Source organism: Meles meles, chromosome 7 (assembly GCF_922984935.1).
Source record: "Meles meles chromosome 7, mMelMel3.1 paternal haplotype, whole genome shotgun sequence".
Classification (NCBI taxonomy): Eukaryota; Metazoa; Chordata; class Mammalia; order Carnivora; family Mustelidae; genus Meles; species Meles meles.
This window is the reverse complement of record NC_060072.1, coordinates 78,135,486-78,155,198: the sequence shown is the minus strand read 5'-3', so window position 1 is coordinate 78,155,198 and position 19,713 is coordinate 78,135,486. Positions and strand designations below refer to the sequence as shown.

The 19,713-nt window shown below is 37.7% G+C and overlaps 1 protein-coding gene across 1 annotated transcript in view; it reads left to right on the top strand.

The window, feature by feature from the left end:
* Positions 1-19,713, top strand: part of SLC2A13 (solute carrier family 2 member 13) — a 392,202-nt gene that overhangs the window by 158,261 nt on the left and 214,228 nt on the right. Inside the window, exon 4 of the mRNA XM_046013090.1 lies at positions 14,806-14,914. Coding sequence (XP_045869046.1) covers positions 14,806-14,914 — 109 coding nt within the window. The remainder of the gene's footprint in view (positions 1-14,805; positions 14,915-19,713) is intronic.

Here is a 19,713-nt window from a genome sequence, read left to right as displayed (position 1 = left end):
TGTACTCCTACATAACAGTTACATCATGGCTATTTTTCACACAAAGAGCCATACATTTTTAACGTAAATGTTGCTAAATTGGTTTCATTCAACAGAGTCATAGAATCTTGATGCTTTAAGGGACCTCAGAGGACAGGATGTTCTAGGACATCCCTGAGGAGCATTCAGCTGCACTTTGCTTCACTTCTACTTAAATTGTGCCTTCAAAAGATTATGAACCATACTAGAAGATAGTCTAAGCCATGAACAAGTTGAATAGCAGGATTAGAACCATTTCCACATCTCAGTGTGCTTGTTTTATATATATATATATATAAATATATAATATATTTATATATTTATTTATTTAATATATTTAAATAATTAATTAAATTATTTATAAATAATTTATTTTTTTATTTTATAATTTTTTATTTTTTATTTTATTTTATTTTATTTTTAATAAATTTTAATAAAAAATAAATTTATTTTATTTTTAATTTTATTTTATAATTTTATTAATTTATAAATAATTTATATTATATATTTATTTATATATAAATAATTTATAAATAAATTAAATAATATATTTAAATATATATATATTATATATATATATATATTTATTTTATATATTTAATATATATATATATTTATTATAAATATATATAATATATATATTATATATATATATTATATATATATATATAATATATATATATTATATATATATAATAAATATATATAAATATATATAAATTTATATAAATATATATAAATATATATATATTTAATATATATAAATATATAAATATATATATATATATATATATATAAAACCAAAAATAGGTAGAAAGAAATTTTATTTTATATTTGAATTTTGCAGTACAGAGGGCAGATTGCATTTTTGAAAGACTAAGCTTCAGCATTCAGAAAAAGTAGATGCATGAAAGCATTTCTAAGTAGAAACTCAAGTTTCAGTCAGTATTTTAAATAGACACATCCTGACTCCCTTCACAGATTGCCACTGACCATATGGTAACTGCAGACATGCCTCAAAATAAAACAGCCATATGTAGATTTTCAAAAACTGACCTCATCCCTAGAGAGCCATATTTATCTAGAAGAGCATCTCAAACTATATCAAGTAAAATTATGGTTTGTGTCATGTTAGAAGATTAGAAGAATCTGTCTAATGAAAAACAATCACAAATTAAAAACAAAGCTGCCAAGGAAATAAGGTTAGATACCCACAGACATCTAAAAGCTAAGGCATCTGGAGAACTGTCTTTCGTATTCTCCTTGCCCAGTCGTTATAGGCAGTAGGATAACACATTACGAGCAGCATTAAAAGCTCTCTTGTCTCTGGTTGTGAACATGGATTGAGTGGAATCACTTAGGGGATGATTAGTTGGGAGTGCTGTTCTCAGGCTTGCAGACACTGAATGCAAATATCGGTCTGCTGCATGTGCTAATTGAATACCAGTCTTTTTCTGGTTCCTACCATACAATTTCTAGAGTGGGGCATGTGGAACTCACTTCTCCGTTTCCTCTGCCAACTGTTCTCTGTTGAAATTCTGCCATAGTTTTTCAGAACTTTGAGAGTTGTAGGCATGTGCCTATGCATGATATGGAAACATAGAAGTAGGAACAGAATATTTGTAGCAATTTGAAATAAGTGTACTTATATCTTCAGTGATGCCCCGTTTTCATCAAGTAAGCATGGGGAAGAGGTCAGAAAGAGGATCAGGAAGTAAAGGTCTGCAAGCGATAAAAGATTTCTGTAGTGGTGATCATTGTAACTACAAAACCTCTTTCTCTGTGTGTGTATCTCTACATGCACATATGTACACATATATTTTTGTAGATACACGCATATGTGCATATGCACAAGAGAAAACATGAGGTGTTCTCACCCTCATAATGTACAGGAAAGCCCAGTTTCCCATAGGCATTGTGTTTAGTAGCAGATCTTGCCTGTCCAAATTTTATTTAAATCTGGGGGCTCAAGGTTATTCCATGTGCACAAGGTTAATAAAATAATATTAATTACTCCTAAATATTCATTGAGAACTTTATTTCCTTTGCTTTCTTTTTGATGTAGTAGTATTTTATAGGATTTTATTGTGTTTCAGGTGTAGTGCTACCTATCAGGTTTGTCTTAAATTAAAATTGTGATCTTGAAGGAAATTACCGTCATAGGCCAAGAACTCTGAAAATTACACTTTGCCGTAAAAATGTCACTGACCTTTCTGAACTGATTTTTGTAATACATAAGTAAACCTAAGCCACGTCCTTTAGAAAGCTGAGTCCCTCACATATATACATATAAGGAAATATTTGTGAAAATTTATTTCTTAGTCATATTTTATTTCTGGTAAGTTTGAAGATTACTTTATTACTTTATCCTAAACCAGATTTAGAACTAGTTTTTGAAAGTTATTTGAATTTATGCAGATTTATCAGTCTTTCCCACCTTTGCAAGTTACCTCATTTTGTTCTTTTCATTTTGCTATAAGTAACAAGATGAGCCTTTGAAACAAAAGCTTAAAGCGTATCTTCAGTAAAAATGATCAATTCCTTATGGGAATCCAATGGCTTTTTTTAAAAAAATAAAACTAAAGTACCAGCTGTTAATGCATATAAATTTCCTTGTTAGTATTTATTTTAGTTATTGATCTCATGAGCTTGGGGTATTCAGTTAACCACTTTAGGCCATAAAATATTTTGGAGAAGTGAAAATGAAGGGTTTATTGTGGTATTGTATTGTTCCTTGCACATCTTTTTGGAAAAATGATGCTGTGTTCATGCCAGTTAACTAAGACTAGGTAAGTCACTTAAGTTATATTTTTTTTTAAATTTTTTTTTTTAATATTTTATTTATTCGACAGAGAGAAATCACAACTAGGCAGAGAGGCAGGCAGAGAGAGAGGAGGAAGCAGGCTCTCCACGGAGCAGAGAGCCCGACGTGGGGCTCGATCCCAGGACGCTGGGATCATGACCTGAGCCGAAAGCAGAGGCTTTAACCCACTGAGCCACCCAGGTGCCCCACTTAAGTTATATTTGATTTGGGAAATACAGTGATTATATTTTGTCATTTGTGTTTTACATGTTATGGGTGATTGGTGGATATATTATTCTTAATTTTGTAGATTAAGACAAGAAGACTAAATGAGCTCTCTAGTGAAGTTTTTTTGTTTGTTTTTTTCTTCCTTTTGAAACCCATGTTTTTATTCATACTTGCTATGTAGATATCCTTTCCAGTGAGGTCTACAGAAGTATCTGGTGTTTTTTATTAACTCAAAGCAAACTCAGCACCCACACGGAACTTTAGTGGAAAGACCTTAATTGGCAAGAGAGCCAGTGTATGGAGCAGCACTAAGATGTTATTTATATGCTGATGTAGGATACTTTCGGTTTGCCGCTGTGAGCAAAATAGATTCTAGAATCCGTCATCCACCCTGAATCAGGTACACCAACTCCCTTGGATTTAGCAAGCAAACATTTATGGAGCTCCCTTGGAAGCTTTGTCTGTTGTATTCATGGCATAGTATGACATTTTAAATCTCACACATCTTAGCATACCTGAACCAACAGAAGATGCAGTTACTGCCCTGTTCATGTTTCAGTAGCATTTATATTCTGCACTAAGTGTCACTAATTTTGGAGTGAAATCTTGATAAGCGAAAGGTGAAAATGCTGGAAAATCTGTATTTTTGAATCGACTCTTCATTTCCATGAACCCAATCTTCCATCTATATCCTACCCTGTTTTGGAGAACTTAGTACTAAGTTATTTTCACAGCACATCTTTATTTCTTATTCTATAATTAATGACTAACATTGGTAGTTTGTAACATGTAGGAGACCAAGATTCCCTCCGCCCCTTTCTGTGGTGGTTGTGGTGGTGGTGGTGGTGAGGGTAATTGGAGAGTGGGCCAAGAGAGGAGTGTGAGGCAGGAGAACTACTTTAGAATTAATGAATGTATTTATAGCCTCATATATTTGGTTCATTTTTATGTCTAATTCTTGGCTATTTGGGGGTAATTATGATTTTCTGAAAATCATGCTAACAGAAAACAGTCTCTTTTCTTTAAGATGTTATATTTCAAGGTACCACATATGCTTGTAGCAATCATGGTTCCAGAATGTGGCAGGACAATCGTGATTTTTAGATATTCTGCCCTAACATAAAATTATGAGCTGTTTAATTCAGCCTGATTCTTATCTTTTTGTTATCTTTATTCATAGTAACTATCATGTATAAAACCAAACATAAAAAGACCGAACAGTAGAAAATATGAATCCAGGTTAGATTTTTCATCTTCATTTTCCATGGTACCTATGTATTAAATGCCTGAATCTAATAAAGGAACATGCCAATAGAATGTTATTCAAATAGTCATGTAAAATTTAAATATCTATATGAATACACACTTTTTAAACCAAAAATTATAGTTCACATATCTTAAAATGTTCTTATATGATAGAGATATAGGAATATTTAAATTCTTGGGAGTCTACACATGGTCTAAAATGAAGGCAGAAAGTCTCCTGGGTGGCTCAGTCTGTTAAGCGTCTGCCTCTGACTTAGATCCTGATCACCGGGTCCCGGTGATCGATCTCTGGGATCGATCTCCACATTGCTTCAGGCTTCCTGCTAAACAGGGAGCCTGTTTCTCCTTCTCCCTCTGCTGCCCAACCCCCCCCCCCCCCCCGCTTGTGCTCTCTCTCTGTGTCAAATAAATAAATAAAATAAAGGCAGAGAATGGGATAATTCTGATTTAACTGTGGTTGTATGAATAGTTCAATAGCCTATATCATTACATTTGATAGAACTGCCATTTATCACAGGTGCCTGTGGCGTAGGTATTACTGATCTGTTACCTAGTGTTTTATTAGTAATCTGTGTAGGAATGTTAATTATAAAAGAAATAGAAATTACAAGTATAGAATCAGTTATTTTTTATGTTAATGGAACTCTTTGAATTATTTTGTGGAATCTTGAAGCTAAAGACTGTTTAGCTAGAAGGAGAAAGCCCATGTGATTTATTGACAGCTTTCAACTTAAAACTTTCTAGTTCATCTGTGGAGAAATTCTACCTAAGAGCTGATGGATGAAATCATAGCTTCATTATTTGAGTTTTATTGCAATACTTCACATGCATTACCACCTTAAGTCATCACAGTATACCCAAGAAATACATGTGCTCACATAGGAGGCATATGAAGCCCAGAGAGGGTAAAGAATCTGCCCAGGTTCGCACAGCTTCTACGTAGCTGAGCTAGATTCAGATCTAGCTGATTTGATTCCCTAAGATGGAGACTCAGTCTCTGCACTATTCAGCATTGCTTGTGATTGTAATAGCCTTTAGCATATGCAAGTCATACATAGTCTTGTATCTTACTGGGGAATATCTACTGATAAACTGGGTAGGTGAGAGACTTTTTGTATCACTAAGTATAATAACTTGTTATGAGAATACTGCAGAAGACCATTAGATTGAGTTTTATATTCTTCCACTTAAAAATTGCTTTGTCCAAAGACCTAATACTCTTAAGAATGTAGTTGTTCAAGAAGACTGTCCATTTACTTTAAAAAAAGATATCTCCCTTTGCTCAAGAAAGATTGTCTAAAGTAGTAATTTTTCCTGTTTTGTTTTTTCCTCAGCATCACACCATACTCCCATAGCTGTCAGAAAGTTCAGAGATTTCTTTTGAGAATTGCTGGGCTAGATTTAGGATTGCCATTATTTATGTAGATACCTCTAGTGAAAGAAATATTTTAGAATTAAGATAATAACAAAACAAGGTTTTTGAGGAAAAAAAAAACCACCCAAGCATTTTAGCAACATAAAACCCTCAGCGTCTCCCCTTATAAGTAGAAAAAAGCTTTGCTTTAGCAACCTAGAATAATAATGACTGGATTAACACAGCCATTGCATATGGGCCTAAATGTACCATGATCAGCTCACAGGCACGCATCTACAGACAAACAGCCCAGCACAACATCTTGGCACATTGATTGTCTTAGAAGGATTTCAGAATGTATTGGCATAATGCCAGACTGTGAAGGAATGATTGAGCCACATGGGGCTGAATTTATCAGTAGCGGCACTCCATTCTTCCAAACAGAACACGTGCCAAGCACCAGCTTGTAATCACAAACATCATCTGCCGCATATTGAAGAGGAAAACAGCAGAGATACACTCAGGATCTGAGTGGTCGTTTATAATTAATCACAACATTGTTTAGCAACTTGCAGTGTATTCAGATTGCTTTATTCTTGAGCTCCCAGTAACCCTCATGTGCTCTAGTGTTCCTTTCTCCTTCCTGCCCTCCTTTTCCCTCATATTCATTAAACAAATATTTATTGAATTTCTTTTATTGGCATGACCCTAGGCTACGTACAATGGGAAGGAAATGATAAAGCAGATGAAACCTGCGCCATTCACCCCATGTAATTCAGTATGGAAGAGACATCAGCCACCTCACCTGCAAAACAAATTAGCCAGCAGTGAGAGCATAAGGGAGGTATAAAACTGACAGCATGATTCAGATGACAGAATATCCTCTTTTGGGAACAGGGGTGACCTCATAGAACAGGAACATTGTAAGAGACAGAGACGTAAAAATATGAAGTTTTTTTTGTGTAAAAACAGATTACCCAAAGATTGCAAAGCATCACATATTAGAGGAGAAGAATTGTGAGAGAAATCTAGAAAGATAGGCTGGGGCAGGTGTGTGCCCTTCATTCTACAGGCCCTGGTGGGCCAATTCCAGAAGGGTTTGAACAGGTAAGTGAACTAAGTGACTGGTGGCTGCTTTAGCAGGCAGGGTGGCAGCAGTGTGGGGAGGCTGGATTGGTCGGGAGGAGACCATATAACGAGGCTTTGTCACTGAATGTAGGATGTACTTGTCCTGGGGGTCTCCACAAAGCGGCTAGTAGGAGAGGGGTGTGTGTGTGTGTGTAAGAGTGGGAGGGAGGGAGGGAGGGAGATCAGTTTATTATGAGGAATGGGCTCACATGGTTGTGGGCACCGAGAAGATAGCATAGTCTGCCCTCTGCAAGCTGCACAGCCAGCAGAGTGATGGTGGACGTCCCACCTGAGGGCAGGGAAGACCAGTGTCTCAAGTCAAGCAGGTGGGCTGAGACAGCAAACTCTCCGTCCTCCTTTTGTTCTGTTCAGACCCCCAGTGGATGGATGACGCCCTCCTGCATCGGGGAGGGCAGTCTGCTTTACTCCGTCTGCCGATTCAGGTGTTCCTCTTACTCAGTAACACCCTCCTAGACACACCCAGAAATGACGTTTACTAAATATCTGGTGACCCTGTGAGCCAGGCAGTTCGACACATCAGAGGAACCATCACACCTGCTGTATGTCAGGAAGTTTGTTCCCTCTGATCCTCCTAATGGCAAGTGCTGCTACTGCACCCACCTAGCCGGAGAGAAGATACAGGCTCCTGGGCTGGATGCTCTGGAAAACCTCCCAGGCGCCAAGAGGGAGCTGGAGTTTCAGCCCTGGTCTGCGCGGCCCCGTGCAGTCTCGCTCACCAGCTGGCTGGGGGTCCAGTGGGGCAGCAGAGAGCTGGGGAGCCACAGAGGTTGCAGATGCAGGAATAAGTTTCTGATGTTTTGTGGAAAGAAGACAGGCATACGTACGTTAATTTTCATTACAATTCAGTGACTCGCTGGGTATGGAAAGGAGGAAGAGGCAGTGGAAAGCCAAGGGCCACATTTCTGATCCTGATTAACTGCAAAAAATCAGGTAACGCAGGGTCAAGAGCATCTTTGAAGTGAGGAAAGATGACTTCTGTTTACTGTGTACCTGAGCAGGCACGCCTTTTCTGCGTGCTCCCTAGGCCTGAATCCCATAGTGTATGTGTACCTCTGTTAGAGCGCTTGAACTGCCATGTGGTAGCTTATTTTATTTCTGTACATGACTCCCAATATCAGGAGCTCCTCCCAGTTAGGGCCTCCTGGAGTTTCTGTTCTCGCAGAGAAGGCTCCCAGTAGGAGTCTCAGGCATGATACGTGGGCTAGAGAAGACTTGGTCGGACAGGCAGGAGGGAACGGTGGAAGTCCAAGGAAGAGGACTGTTTGAAATGGGTGTCATGAGACTGTAATTAGGAGCCAGCTGGAGATGAATGAAAGGCTCCCCTAGCAGTAGGAAAGACCTGTTCCACAGACACACTGAATTTGTCATGAAATAATTGTGGTCCATTTTCCTAATGATTTGTAAACGATACTCAGCTCCCTGGAGATGGGTATGGTGCACTTTTAGAGTAGAGTGAAATGAATGTTCTCAAACCAGGAACTCTGGAATTAGGGACTGTGGCAAGTGAGGCCCTAAAAAGAGAGACAAAGAGGAGTCTGAGGGATTAGAGTCATGAGCACAGGGTATGTTTATTACTGTAGCTTAAAAGTGCATGTTTTGTGGTTTGTTATATTGTTCACAGTTCTTATTTTTTTATGCAAAGAAGAATCCACTTATGTCTGCTTATGCAATGTCTTGTCTTTATGGCATGAATAAGTGGGTAGCTTGAGTCCTACTACACGCTTATTAGTGTGTGACCTTGGGAAAGTCATCTGATTCCTCTGTGTTTCCTTTACTCATTAACACCTAAGGTTCTAGACTACTTAGGACGTTTCTGATGGTGAAAATCGGTTCCTAACGCATGAAGAGCTACTGAAATATTAGAAAACCCATTGAGATTGGAGCAGATGCCTTAACATCCTCATCCACCTATTGGTGTCACTGTGGCTGACATGCCTCTCCTTCCCGAAGGCCTGTGGAGCATGAGAACTGAGTCCTCCAGTGGGGTCAGGACAGGCTGGAGGACTGTGCTGTTGGGTCCTTGCTCAGCTTCATTGTAGCCCAGTTGTTGGCCCCAAACTGGGGAGCAGGGAGGGTAATATTTGAAGTTGAGCAGTGATTATCCTGCTCACAGTGAGGGCCCTGCTTTTCTCCACAGAGCATCTTTTCTTATAACAAAGAATTTAGTCTGTGAAGACTGCCAGCAGTGGGGAAGCCGCCTACAGTTTGCATCTTGTAATTCATTAGTCATAATATGTTCTACTTCTTCTTAAGTTTTCTTCAGTATATGGTAAAATCCATACATAAATAAAACAAAAAGAAAGGGAAGCATGAGCGCAAGGAAAACCTCAGAGATTCCAAGGGCCCTGCATGCCTGCCTGTCCTCACTTGGTAATCTTGTCCCTGACTTCAGCAGCCCAACTTCATCAGATACTGTTGTTGCTTCTAATTAGTAACTCCTTTGTGCCCTTCCCTTAAGTGAAGGTTATGATCTTCGAATATTTGAATTTTTCTCCTGACCAACCATTTCACCATGTCAGTCCTATTGACATCTAGAGTTCCTTTATTTGCAGAGGGGGTGTGTGTATGTGTGCTTTAGCAGCTCTAGTGAAGCACAGTTTACATACAATAAATGCACATAGTTAAGGTTTAGAGTTTGGTACATTTTAACAGTTTTGTATGCTGTGAAACCCTCACCCCCAGTCAAGATAGTGAACATATATATCTGTACTGCTCAAAAACTTTCTGTTGTGCCCCCTTCCTAACTCTCTCTACAGGTGACTGCTGCTCTGCTCTCTGTCAAGCCACTGAGACTTGGGAGAAAGTTTTTAACTACAAACTCAATATTTTTAATAAGGCATAGTATGTTCAGGCTATTTTTTTGAGTTAGGTTTGGAAGATTCTGTCTTTTAGGGAATTTGCCTATTGTATCTAAGATGTTGAATTTAATGCCATAAAGTTGTTCATAATAATCCTTTATTATTTTTTAAATTATCTGTAGAATCTATATCAGTTTCACTTTTTTTATTCATGATATTCCTAACTTTCTTTTTTTTTGTTTGTTTGTTTTTCCTGATCAGTCTATGTATTGGTTTCCTATGGCTGCTGTAAAAAATCCTACAAAGTTGGTAGCTTCAAAAACTGTTTATTCTTCTGAGAATTCTTCTGAGAACGTGACCACACGTTTGAAATTCCTTTCACTGGGTTGAAGTCAAGGTGTTGGCAGAGTCATGCTCCCTCCAGAGGCCCTCAGGGGACAGTATGTTTTTTGCTTTTCCCAGCTTTTTGTGGGCACTGGCATTTCTCAGTTTATGGCTACACTGGTCCAGTCTTTGCCGTTCATGGTCACGTTGCCTTCTCTTCTATCCTGAATCTCCTTTTGCGTTCCTCATAGGAATATATATGATTGCATTTAGGGCCAAACCAATAATCCGGGATAATCTTTCCATGTCAGAATACTTAATTATATCTGCAAAGTCCTTTTATGCCATGTAAGGTAACATTAACAAGTTTCGAGGATTAGTACATGTGCATATCTGTTGAGGGGCCATTACTCAGCCTACTGCAGTGTGACTCAAAGTTTATTGATATTTTCAAAGAACTGGCTTTTGGTTTCATTGACCCCCCCCCCCCCCAACTGTCTTTTTTATCTATATCACGGATTTCCGTTCTGTTCTTTATTGTTCCTTTTATGTTGTTTATTTTGAGTTTCATTTCTCCCACTTCTTCTGGTTTTGTAAAGTGGAATCCAAGGTCATTGCTATAAATTTTCCTCTGTTTTGCTTTAGCTGAATTCCACAAATTTTTGTACGCTGTGTTTTCATGTTTATCAGTTCAAATGCTTTCTAGTTTCCCATTATTTCTTTGACCCATATAAGTATGGTATTTAGTTTCCTTTGGAGGGAGTTTTCCAGTTATCTTCCAGGTGTTGATTTCTATATTAATTTCATAATGGTTGGAGAACATTCTTTATGTGACTTAAATCCTTTTAAATTAATTGAGACTGGTTTTAGAGCTGAGAATATAATCTGTCTTGGTAAATATTCCAAGACATTTACCATTCATTTACTGTTGGAAAGAATTCTTTACTCTGCTCTTGGTCAGTAGAGTGGTATTTAAATGTCAGGTCAAGTCTTGATTGTGTTGTTGGAGAAGTCTTCTCTGTCTTTGCTGATAGTCAGCCTACATATGCTATGAGTTATGGAGAAGGAGCTGATGAAATATTTGAGTATAATTATGGGTTTTTCTATTTCCCCTTGCATAGTAACAACTTTTGTTTCATGTATTTTGAAGTTCTTATTAGGTGTGTAGGTATTTAGGATTGCTATGTCCTCTGGATGAATTAATCCCTTTACTGTGACGAGTTGTACTTTCCTGCATTTTTGCGTTCCTGATAATTTTTTATTGTGTGCTAGACATTATAAATTTTGTCTTACTGCTGGATTTTGTTCTGGGATGCTATTCAGTTACCTGGAAGCAATGGAGGTCTTGATTTTTAAGCTGTTTTAGATGTACCCACGTAGTGTTGAATCTAGGACTAAATTTATACTGTTACCGAGGTAAAACCCTTTTGATTACTTCCCCTTATGCTCCAAGTTTTTCCCTCTGGTTGGTACAAACACATCCTGAAATTCATTGCTTTAATCTCTTTCTGTGGCTCTTTCTCCTGCCTTGACTAGTTTCCTCACACATTCCACTCAGTGGAATACCCAAGAGGGACTGCAGATCTCTCCGTCCTCTCTCTCTCCACTCTAGCACTCTTCCCCAACTCTAGCCAACCAGCTTAGTGTCCCTGAGTCCCAAGCTGCATCTTTTCAATTCAAGGAGACCACCAGAGTCTGCCTAGCTTCCCCTCCCTGTATTGCAGCCTGGAAACTTTTTTTTTGAGGCATTAAACTTGGACAGTTGTTGTAGGGTTCACCTCTTTTGTTTCCTGAATCTCCGGCTTCTCTATCCTCCGTTGCCTGTTATCCATTGTCATGAGAACTGTTGTCACCTACATTTTTCATGGCTTTATAGTTGGTTTCATGTTGGAGATGAATCTGGTAGCTATTACTCGATCTTGGCTGGAAGTGGAAATCAAGAGCTGGGATTTTATATAAAGTGTGTTCTAGTGCCTTTTTAATTGTACCTGGAGAAAAGTCTCTAGGCTTGGCTCACAGACAGCTATTAACAGGAATGGCTGAACTTGTATGACTGTCCTTTGCATCCTTACCGCTAAAGTACCTGCCACACTTGGACAACCATTGTGAAAGTTATGTAGTATGAGGTGTTTAGAATGAAAAAAAAAGATGAACTCATTTTTGGTTCTTGCATCATTGTTTTAGTACATGTTTTTTTTATTTTGAGCCCTGTGTTTCTTACCTACTTTAGTTGTATACAGGTTTTATGTTTTATGTTTTATTTTGTGGGAATTTGTGTCTCAAAGACATAAATATTTTTTAAAAAATTGTGTCTAGTGTTTATATACACTAAATGTTTTTAATTATAAAAATCAAAAGAAATACAGTAAGTAGAGCATGACTTTTTTTTTATTTTTTTTTAAAGATTTTATTTATTTATTTGACAGAGAGAGATCACAAGTAGGCAGAGAGGCAGGCAGAGAGAGAGAGAGAGGGAAGCAGGCTCCCTTCTGAGCAGAGAGCCCGATGTGGGACTCGATCCCAGGACCCTGAGATCATGACCTGAGCCGAAGGCAGCGGCTTAACCCACTGAGCCACCCAGGCGCCCCAAGAACATGACTTTTAAATTTTCACTTACGAGCATTCAACCTATTAATATATCTGATATTTTTCTTCTGCCTCATAGCTTCTGTGATATAAAAATTAATGATAGTTTGCATTTGTTAAGTCAGTTTTACTGTCTAATAAAGCTAAGTTTATGATTTTAATGAAAGAAAATTCTTTCATTTTATTTATGCATAATCAGATGTGCAACTACTGTGACCAAAATTTATCTCTATATTTTTTTAAAAAGCCAGTCCAATAACAGAACTGCTATTGTTTATTTTTAATAGGAGATCAAAACCAAAAGAAAGTTAAAAACTCTGTATTTAAAAAATTAGCAGTATATATGTGATGTTTAATGTAATAGTATATCTCTTGGTATTTTGGCAAGTCAAACTTTAATCTAATTTGTCTTCATTTTCTCTTTACTTTTCTGCCCTCTGAAATCATTATTAGATAGTCTGTCCATCAAATCTTGGAACAGTTTAATAGTGAAAATAGATGCAGCTTCCCACAGACTATAATGGATTCTTTGGAGAAGGCCAATTTCTTACCTGTAGAGGTTACTGAAAGCTGAAGAAGAAGATGTTTTATTTTTGTTTTGTTGTCACTGTTGTTTTAAAATTTCCATGGTACACAAAATAAATGATAATCTTTATTTAGATTTTTTGATTTTTGGAAATTGGTAGATCTTTTTATGATGACGTGTATGTTTATGTTGTGGCTCACTCACAGATAGCTGAATTTGCAGGCAAACCTGCTCATCTTTGAGACAACTAATCCAGATATATTTCAATATTGTCACAGTAAAGCTTTCAAAATCTGCGTATTTCAGACAGCCTTTCTGATGTACTGGGTTTTAATACTGCTTTACTTGAATCTAAAACAGTTGACATTTACAGTACTCTCTCCCTGCTTTCTAAATGGGTTGTCACTGCATTAAGTTTTAATTGACCATAAATGCTTCTCTGTCCGTGTCCTTGTCTTACCATCGTGGGACAGAATCGTTTGCAGTAAATCAAGTCTTCATATGATTTTAACCACACCCATGTAGAGGTGAATATTGTCATTCCTGTAATGTTCAGTTCTAATACCCTGGCTGGACATCCCATGTTAACTTTTATTGCCGAGACAACAGCATATTTTATTCCATTTTGTGAACTAGAATATTAGATTTCCAAAAGGTTCCTGAAATGGTGAAACGTCCTTGGATTTTAAACTCGACTTGGTTTAGGGTTCACTGATGAAACTTAGCCTCCAGGAAGAATGCCTCTAATTAATCAGTTAACATCCCAGTGATCCCAGGCCATCTCTTCTAACAGCAGGAATGCCCTAGGTCCAGGGGAGTCAGCTCTGGCCCCATCAAGGACGCTGCATAGAATGCCTCTTAAAGCTAAGCTGAAGGTGTAATTGAAGCACTTCTGGGTACCTAAGGGGCACTTTACTTAAGGAAGGCCTCAGTGTTTCATATCTACGGCTTTCCAGACTTGATCTAGAGTTCTAATGTAGAGACCAAGGCATCTGTGTCATTTTGAAAGCCCATTTATATTTTGAAATGATCATCGAATGCTACTTAGGGAACTGTTCGAAATCTAGAAAATAATGTGTGTGTGTATGTGTAGTGTGTATCTGTGTCTGTGTATATGTATGTATGTGTATACACCCCCCCCATAAAACAGACATTTTTTTCTTTTATTTTCTTTTTCGGATAACATTTATCAATAATATAAACCACAACCAAGTCTTATATCATGCCCAAATTCCTTAACTTTAATTGACTAGATTGGAGTGAATTTTGTTACGTAAGTCAAATAAATTGGAATGAATTCTTTTCCTTATTTAATTGTTTTAATGAATGCCATTCTTTGGGTTGATTAAAGCAATTTGCTGGTGACTTTGTAAGTAGTCTCCCATTGAATGGATTTTAAATAATAATTAATTTCCAAGGAAGTGGAAAAAGAAGAGTAGTTAATGCAGTTTGTAGGGATTTAAGGAAGAATAATTTCTGACGGTTTCAATTATGTAGGTATTCCTAGTACCCATAAATTGTTTTAACTTGAATTGCTTCTTGTTGCTTTTACAGTTTGAACTCAAATATATAGTAATCTGTTTTAGAAAATAAATTGTGCCCAGATTTCTGTCAACGTTTATATGTTCCATTTTACAATGCCCAATCGTGTTGATTTCACGGAGATTTGGGGAAATTGATCCTAATGGGAATAATTACTGCGGGAGCTGAAAATAATAGATGTGTCCTTCTTTTTCTTTCTTTTTTAAAAAAGCTGGACCTGTGATCTGCAGAATGCTGAGTTATCCCCCAACTCGCCGAGCTTTAATTGTGGGTTGTGGTCTACAAATGTTCCAACAGCTCTCAGGCATTAACACCATCATGTATGTATTTCTTTCTGGCTTTTTACTGAAAAGACTGTGAAGGAATAATTTTACATGGGGAAAAAAAAGAGTAGGACTTTTGGTGATTTGTTCTATTAATTGTGTAGGATCCTCCTTGTACAATTTTTAATCCTGTCAATGTGTGACTTAGAAGGAGATGATTTATTTTGTTATACTTTATTGCCTTTACTTGATTTCATAAAATTTTTCTTGTATGCCATCCAGTACTTCCTTATGTTCTGAGCAAATGAATCATTTTCATAAGCTATTTCTTGATGGTCAAAAAGTGAAACAAGGGAATCACCTGGCATTGTCAGAGGTAAATGGGCACACGGATGGGGCAGTCACTTACAATGCAATGTGATAAGAACATTAATAGAAAGTGTTTATTACCACCAGAGACAGTGGGAACAGAGAAGTGGGGAAGACACATAAGTTTCCTGCTTTCTAGTTGTCAGACTAAACCCCAAAGTTATATAGGGATTGGGGGTGGAGAAGAAGAACAGTAAGGGTTGTACCATGTTTCATTCATACAACATTAAACCCATTTTTGACGGCCGATTTTATACGAGACACACAGAAGTGAATAAAATAGACATGCTTCTTAGCCTCACAGCGTATATAGGCTGGTGGGAGAAACTCATTAAATAAACTCACAGTTTAATGTGGAATTTCAAATTGTGATAAGGGCTATGCAGGATTATTCCAGTCTTCCACAGAACAGACTTTTAAGTTCCTAGTAATAGAATATGGATCATTAGTGGAAAGTCATGAGTTCTGCTGATAAACTAGCTGTTAGATGAAAACCTGCTAAATTTTAGAAGTTTCTCTCCACTATCTATTGGTTAAAACTATTTATCAAAAATATAAATTATATAAAATTCAATTTTACTTGGTAAAGCACTTGTATTTAGGACTCTTGATATTTCCCTTTGAACTTACTTGGGATATGATAACATCATTGGTAAGCATTTGAGAAAAGTGAACTGGTTAAAATAATTATTAAAAAATAGTGATTAGAGGCGAACCATAAGAGACTATGGACTCTGAAAAACAACCTGAGGGTTTTGAAGGGTCAGGTGTGGGAGGTTGGGGGAACAGGTGGTGGGTAATAGGGAGGGCACATTTTGCATGGAGCACTGGGTGTTGTGCAAAAACAATGAATACTGTTACGCTGAAAAAAATAAAATGAAAAAAAAAAAATAGTGATTAGGGGGGCACCTGGGTGGCTCAGTGGGTTAAAGCCTCTGCCTTCGGCTCAGGTCATGATTCCAGGGTCCTGGGATCGAGCCCCGCGTCGGGCTCTCTGCTCAGCAGGAGGCCTGCTTCCTCCTCTCTCTCTGCCTGCCTCTCTGCCTGCTTGTGGTCACAGGATACACACAGACTGAAAGTGAAGGGATGGAGAAGCATCTTTCATGCCAATGGGCCTCAAAAGAAGGCCGGAGTAGCGATTCTCATATCAGATAAATTAGATTTTAAACTAAAGACTGTAGTCAGAGATACAGAAGGACACTACATAATTCTTAAAGGGACTATCCGACAAGACGATCTAACAGTTGTGAATATCTATGCCCCCAATATGGGAGCACCCAATTACATAAGAAAACTATTAATCAAGATAAAGAGTCATATTGATATGAATACAATAATAGTAGGAGATCTTAATACGCCTCTCTCAGAAATAGACAGATCATCGAAGCAGAAAATTAATAAAGAAATAAGAGCATTGAATGAAACATTGGACCAGATGGACCTCATCGACGTATACAGAACATTCCACCCTAAAACAACAGAATACTCATTCTTCTCAAGTGCACATGGAACCTTCTCCAGAATAGACCACATACTGGGTCACAAAGCAGGACTCAACCGATACCAAAAGACTGACATTATTCCCTGCATATTCTCCGATCACAATGCTTTGAAACTGGAGCTCAATCACAAGGAAAAGTTCAGAAGGAACTCAAACACCTGGAAGCTAAAGACCACCTTGCTTAAGAATGCTTGGATCAACCAGGAGATCAAAGACGAACTTAAACAATTCATGGAAACCAATGAGAATGAAGACACCTCGGTCCAAAACCTATGGGATACAGCAAAGGCGGTTCTAAGGGGGAAATACATAGCCATCCAAGCCTCCCTCAAAAACATTGAAAAATCCAGAATACACCAGCTGTCTCTACACCCTAAAGAACTGGAGAATCAACAACAAATCAAACCAACTCCACACATAAAAAGGGAAATAATCAAGATTAGAGCAGAGATCAATGAGGTAGAAACGAGAGATACAGTAGAACATATCAATGAAACTAGAAGCTGGTTTTTTGAAAGAATAAGATCGATAAACCATTGGCCACACTAATCCAAAAGAAAAGAGAGGAAGCCCAAATTAATAAAATTATGAATGAAAAGGGAGAGATCACAACTAACACCAAGGAAATAGAAACAATCATCAGAAATTATTACCAACAGTTATATGCCAATAAGCTAAGCAACCTAGATGAAATGGATGCATTCCTGGAAAGCTACAAACTCCCAAAATTGAACCAGGAAGAAATTGACAACCTGAATAGACTGATATCTAGTAATGAGATTGAAGCAGTGATCAAAAACCTCCCAAAAAACAAGAGCCCAGGACCTGACGGATTCCCTGGGGAATTCTACCAAACTTTCAAAGAAGAAATAACACCAATTCTCCTGAAGCTGTTCCAAAAAATTGAAGCAGAAGGAAAACTTCCAGACTCTTTTTATGAAGCCAGCATTACCCTGATCCCCAAACCAGGCAAAGACCCTACCAAAAAGGAGAATTTCAGACCAATATCACTGATGAATATGGATGCAAAGATTCTCAACAAGATCCTAGCAAACAGGATCCAGCAGCACATTAAAAAGATTATCCACCATGACCAGGTGGGATTCATCCCTGGGTTGCAAGGTTGGTTCAACATTCGCAAATCAATCAGTGTGATAGAACACATCAATAAGAGAAGAGAGAAGAACCACATGGTCCTCTCAATTGATGCAGAAAAAGCATTTGACAAAATCCAGCATCCGTTCCTGATGAAAACGCTTCAAAGTATAGGGATAGAGGGAACATTCCTGAACTTCATAAAATCTATCTATGAAAGACCCACAGCAAATATCATCCTCAATGGGAAAAAGCTTGCAGCCTTCCCGTTGAGATCAGGAACACGACAAGGATGCCCACTCTCACCACTCTTGTTCAACATAGTATTAGAAGTTCTAGCAACGGCAATCAGACAACAAAGAGAAATAAAAGGTATCCAAATTGGCAAGGAAGAAGTCAAACTCTCTCTCTTCTCAGATGACATGATTCTTTATATGGAAAACCCCAAAGACTCCACCCCCAAACTACTAGAACTCATACAGCAATTCAGTAACGCGGCAGGATACAAAGTCAATGTACAGAAATCAGTGGCTTTCTTATACACCAACAATGAAAATACAGAAAGAAAAATTAGAGAATCGATTCCATTTACTATAGCACCAAGAACCATAAGATACCTGGGCATAAACCTAACCAAAGAAGTAAAGGACCTATACTCGAGGAACTACAGAACACTCATGAAAGAAATTGAAGAAGACACAAAAAGATGGAAGACTGTTCCATGCTCTTGGATTGGAAGAATAAACCTTGTTAAAATGTCTATACTGCCTAGAGCAATCTATACTTTTAATGCCATTCCGATCAAAATTCCACTGATATTTTTCAAAGAGCTGGAGCAAATAATCCTAAAATTTGTATGGAGCCAGAAGAGACCCCGAATTGCTAAGGAAATGTTGAAAAAAACAAAACTGGCGGCATCACGTTACCCAATTTCAAGTTTTACTACAAAGCTGTGATCACCAAGACAGCGTGGTACTGGCATAAAAACAGACACATAGACCAGTGGAACAGAGTGGAGAGCCCAGATATGGACCCTCAACTCTATGGTCAAATAATCTTCGACAAAACAGGAAAAAATATTCAATGGAAAAAAGACAGTCTCTTCAATAAATGGTGCTGGGAAAACTGGACAGCGATATGTAGAAGAATGAAACTCGACCATTTTCTTACACCGTACACAAAGATAAACTCGAAATGGATAAAAGACCTCAACGTGAGACAGGAATCTATCAGAATCCTAGAGGAGAACATAGGCAGTAACCTCTTCGATATCAGCCACAGCAACTTCTTTCAAGATATGTCTCCAAAGGCCAAGGAAACAAAAGCAAAAATGAACTTTTGGGACTTCATCAAGATCAAAAGCTTCTGCACAGCAAAGGAAACAGTCAACAAAACAAAGAGGCAACCCACGGAATGGGAGAAGATATTTGCAAATGACAGTACAGACAAAAGGTTGATATCCAGGATCTATAAAGAACTTCTCAAACTCAACACACCCAAAACAGATAATCATATCAAAAAATGGGCAGAAGATATGAACAGACACTTCTCCAACGAAGACATACAAATGGCTATCAGACACATGAAAAAATGTTCATCATCACTAGCCATCAGGGAGATTCAAATTAAAACCACATTGAGATACCACCTAACACCAGTTAGAATGGCCAAAATTAGCAAGACAGGAAACAACGTGTGTTGGAGAGGATGTGGAGAAAGGGGAACCCTCTTACACTGTTGGTGGGAATGCAAGTTAGTGCAGCCACTTTGGAGAACAGTGTGGAGATTCTTGAAGAAATTAAAAATAGAGCTTCCCTATGACCCTGCAATTGCACTGCTGGGTATTTACCCCAAAGATACAGATGTAGTGAAAAGAAGGGCCATTTGTACC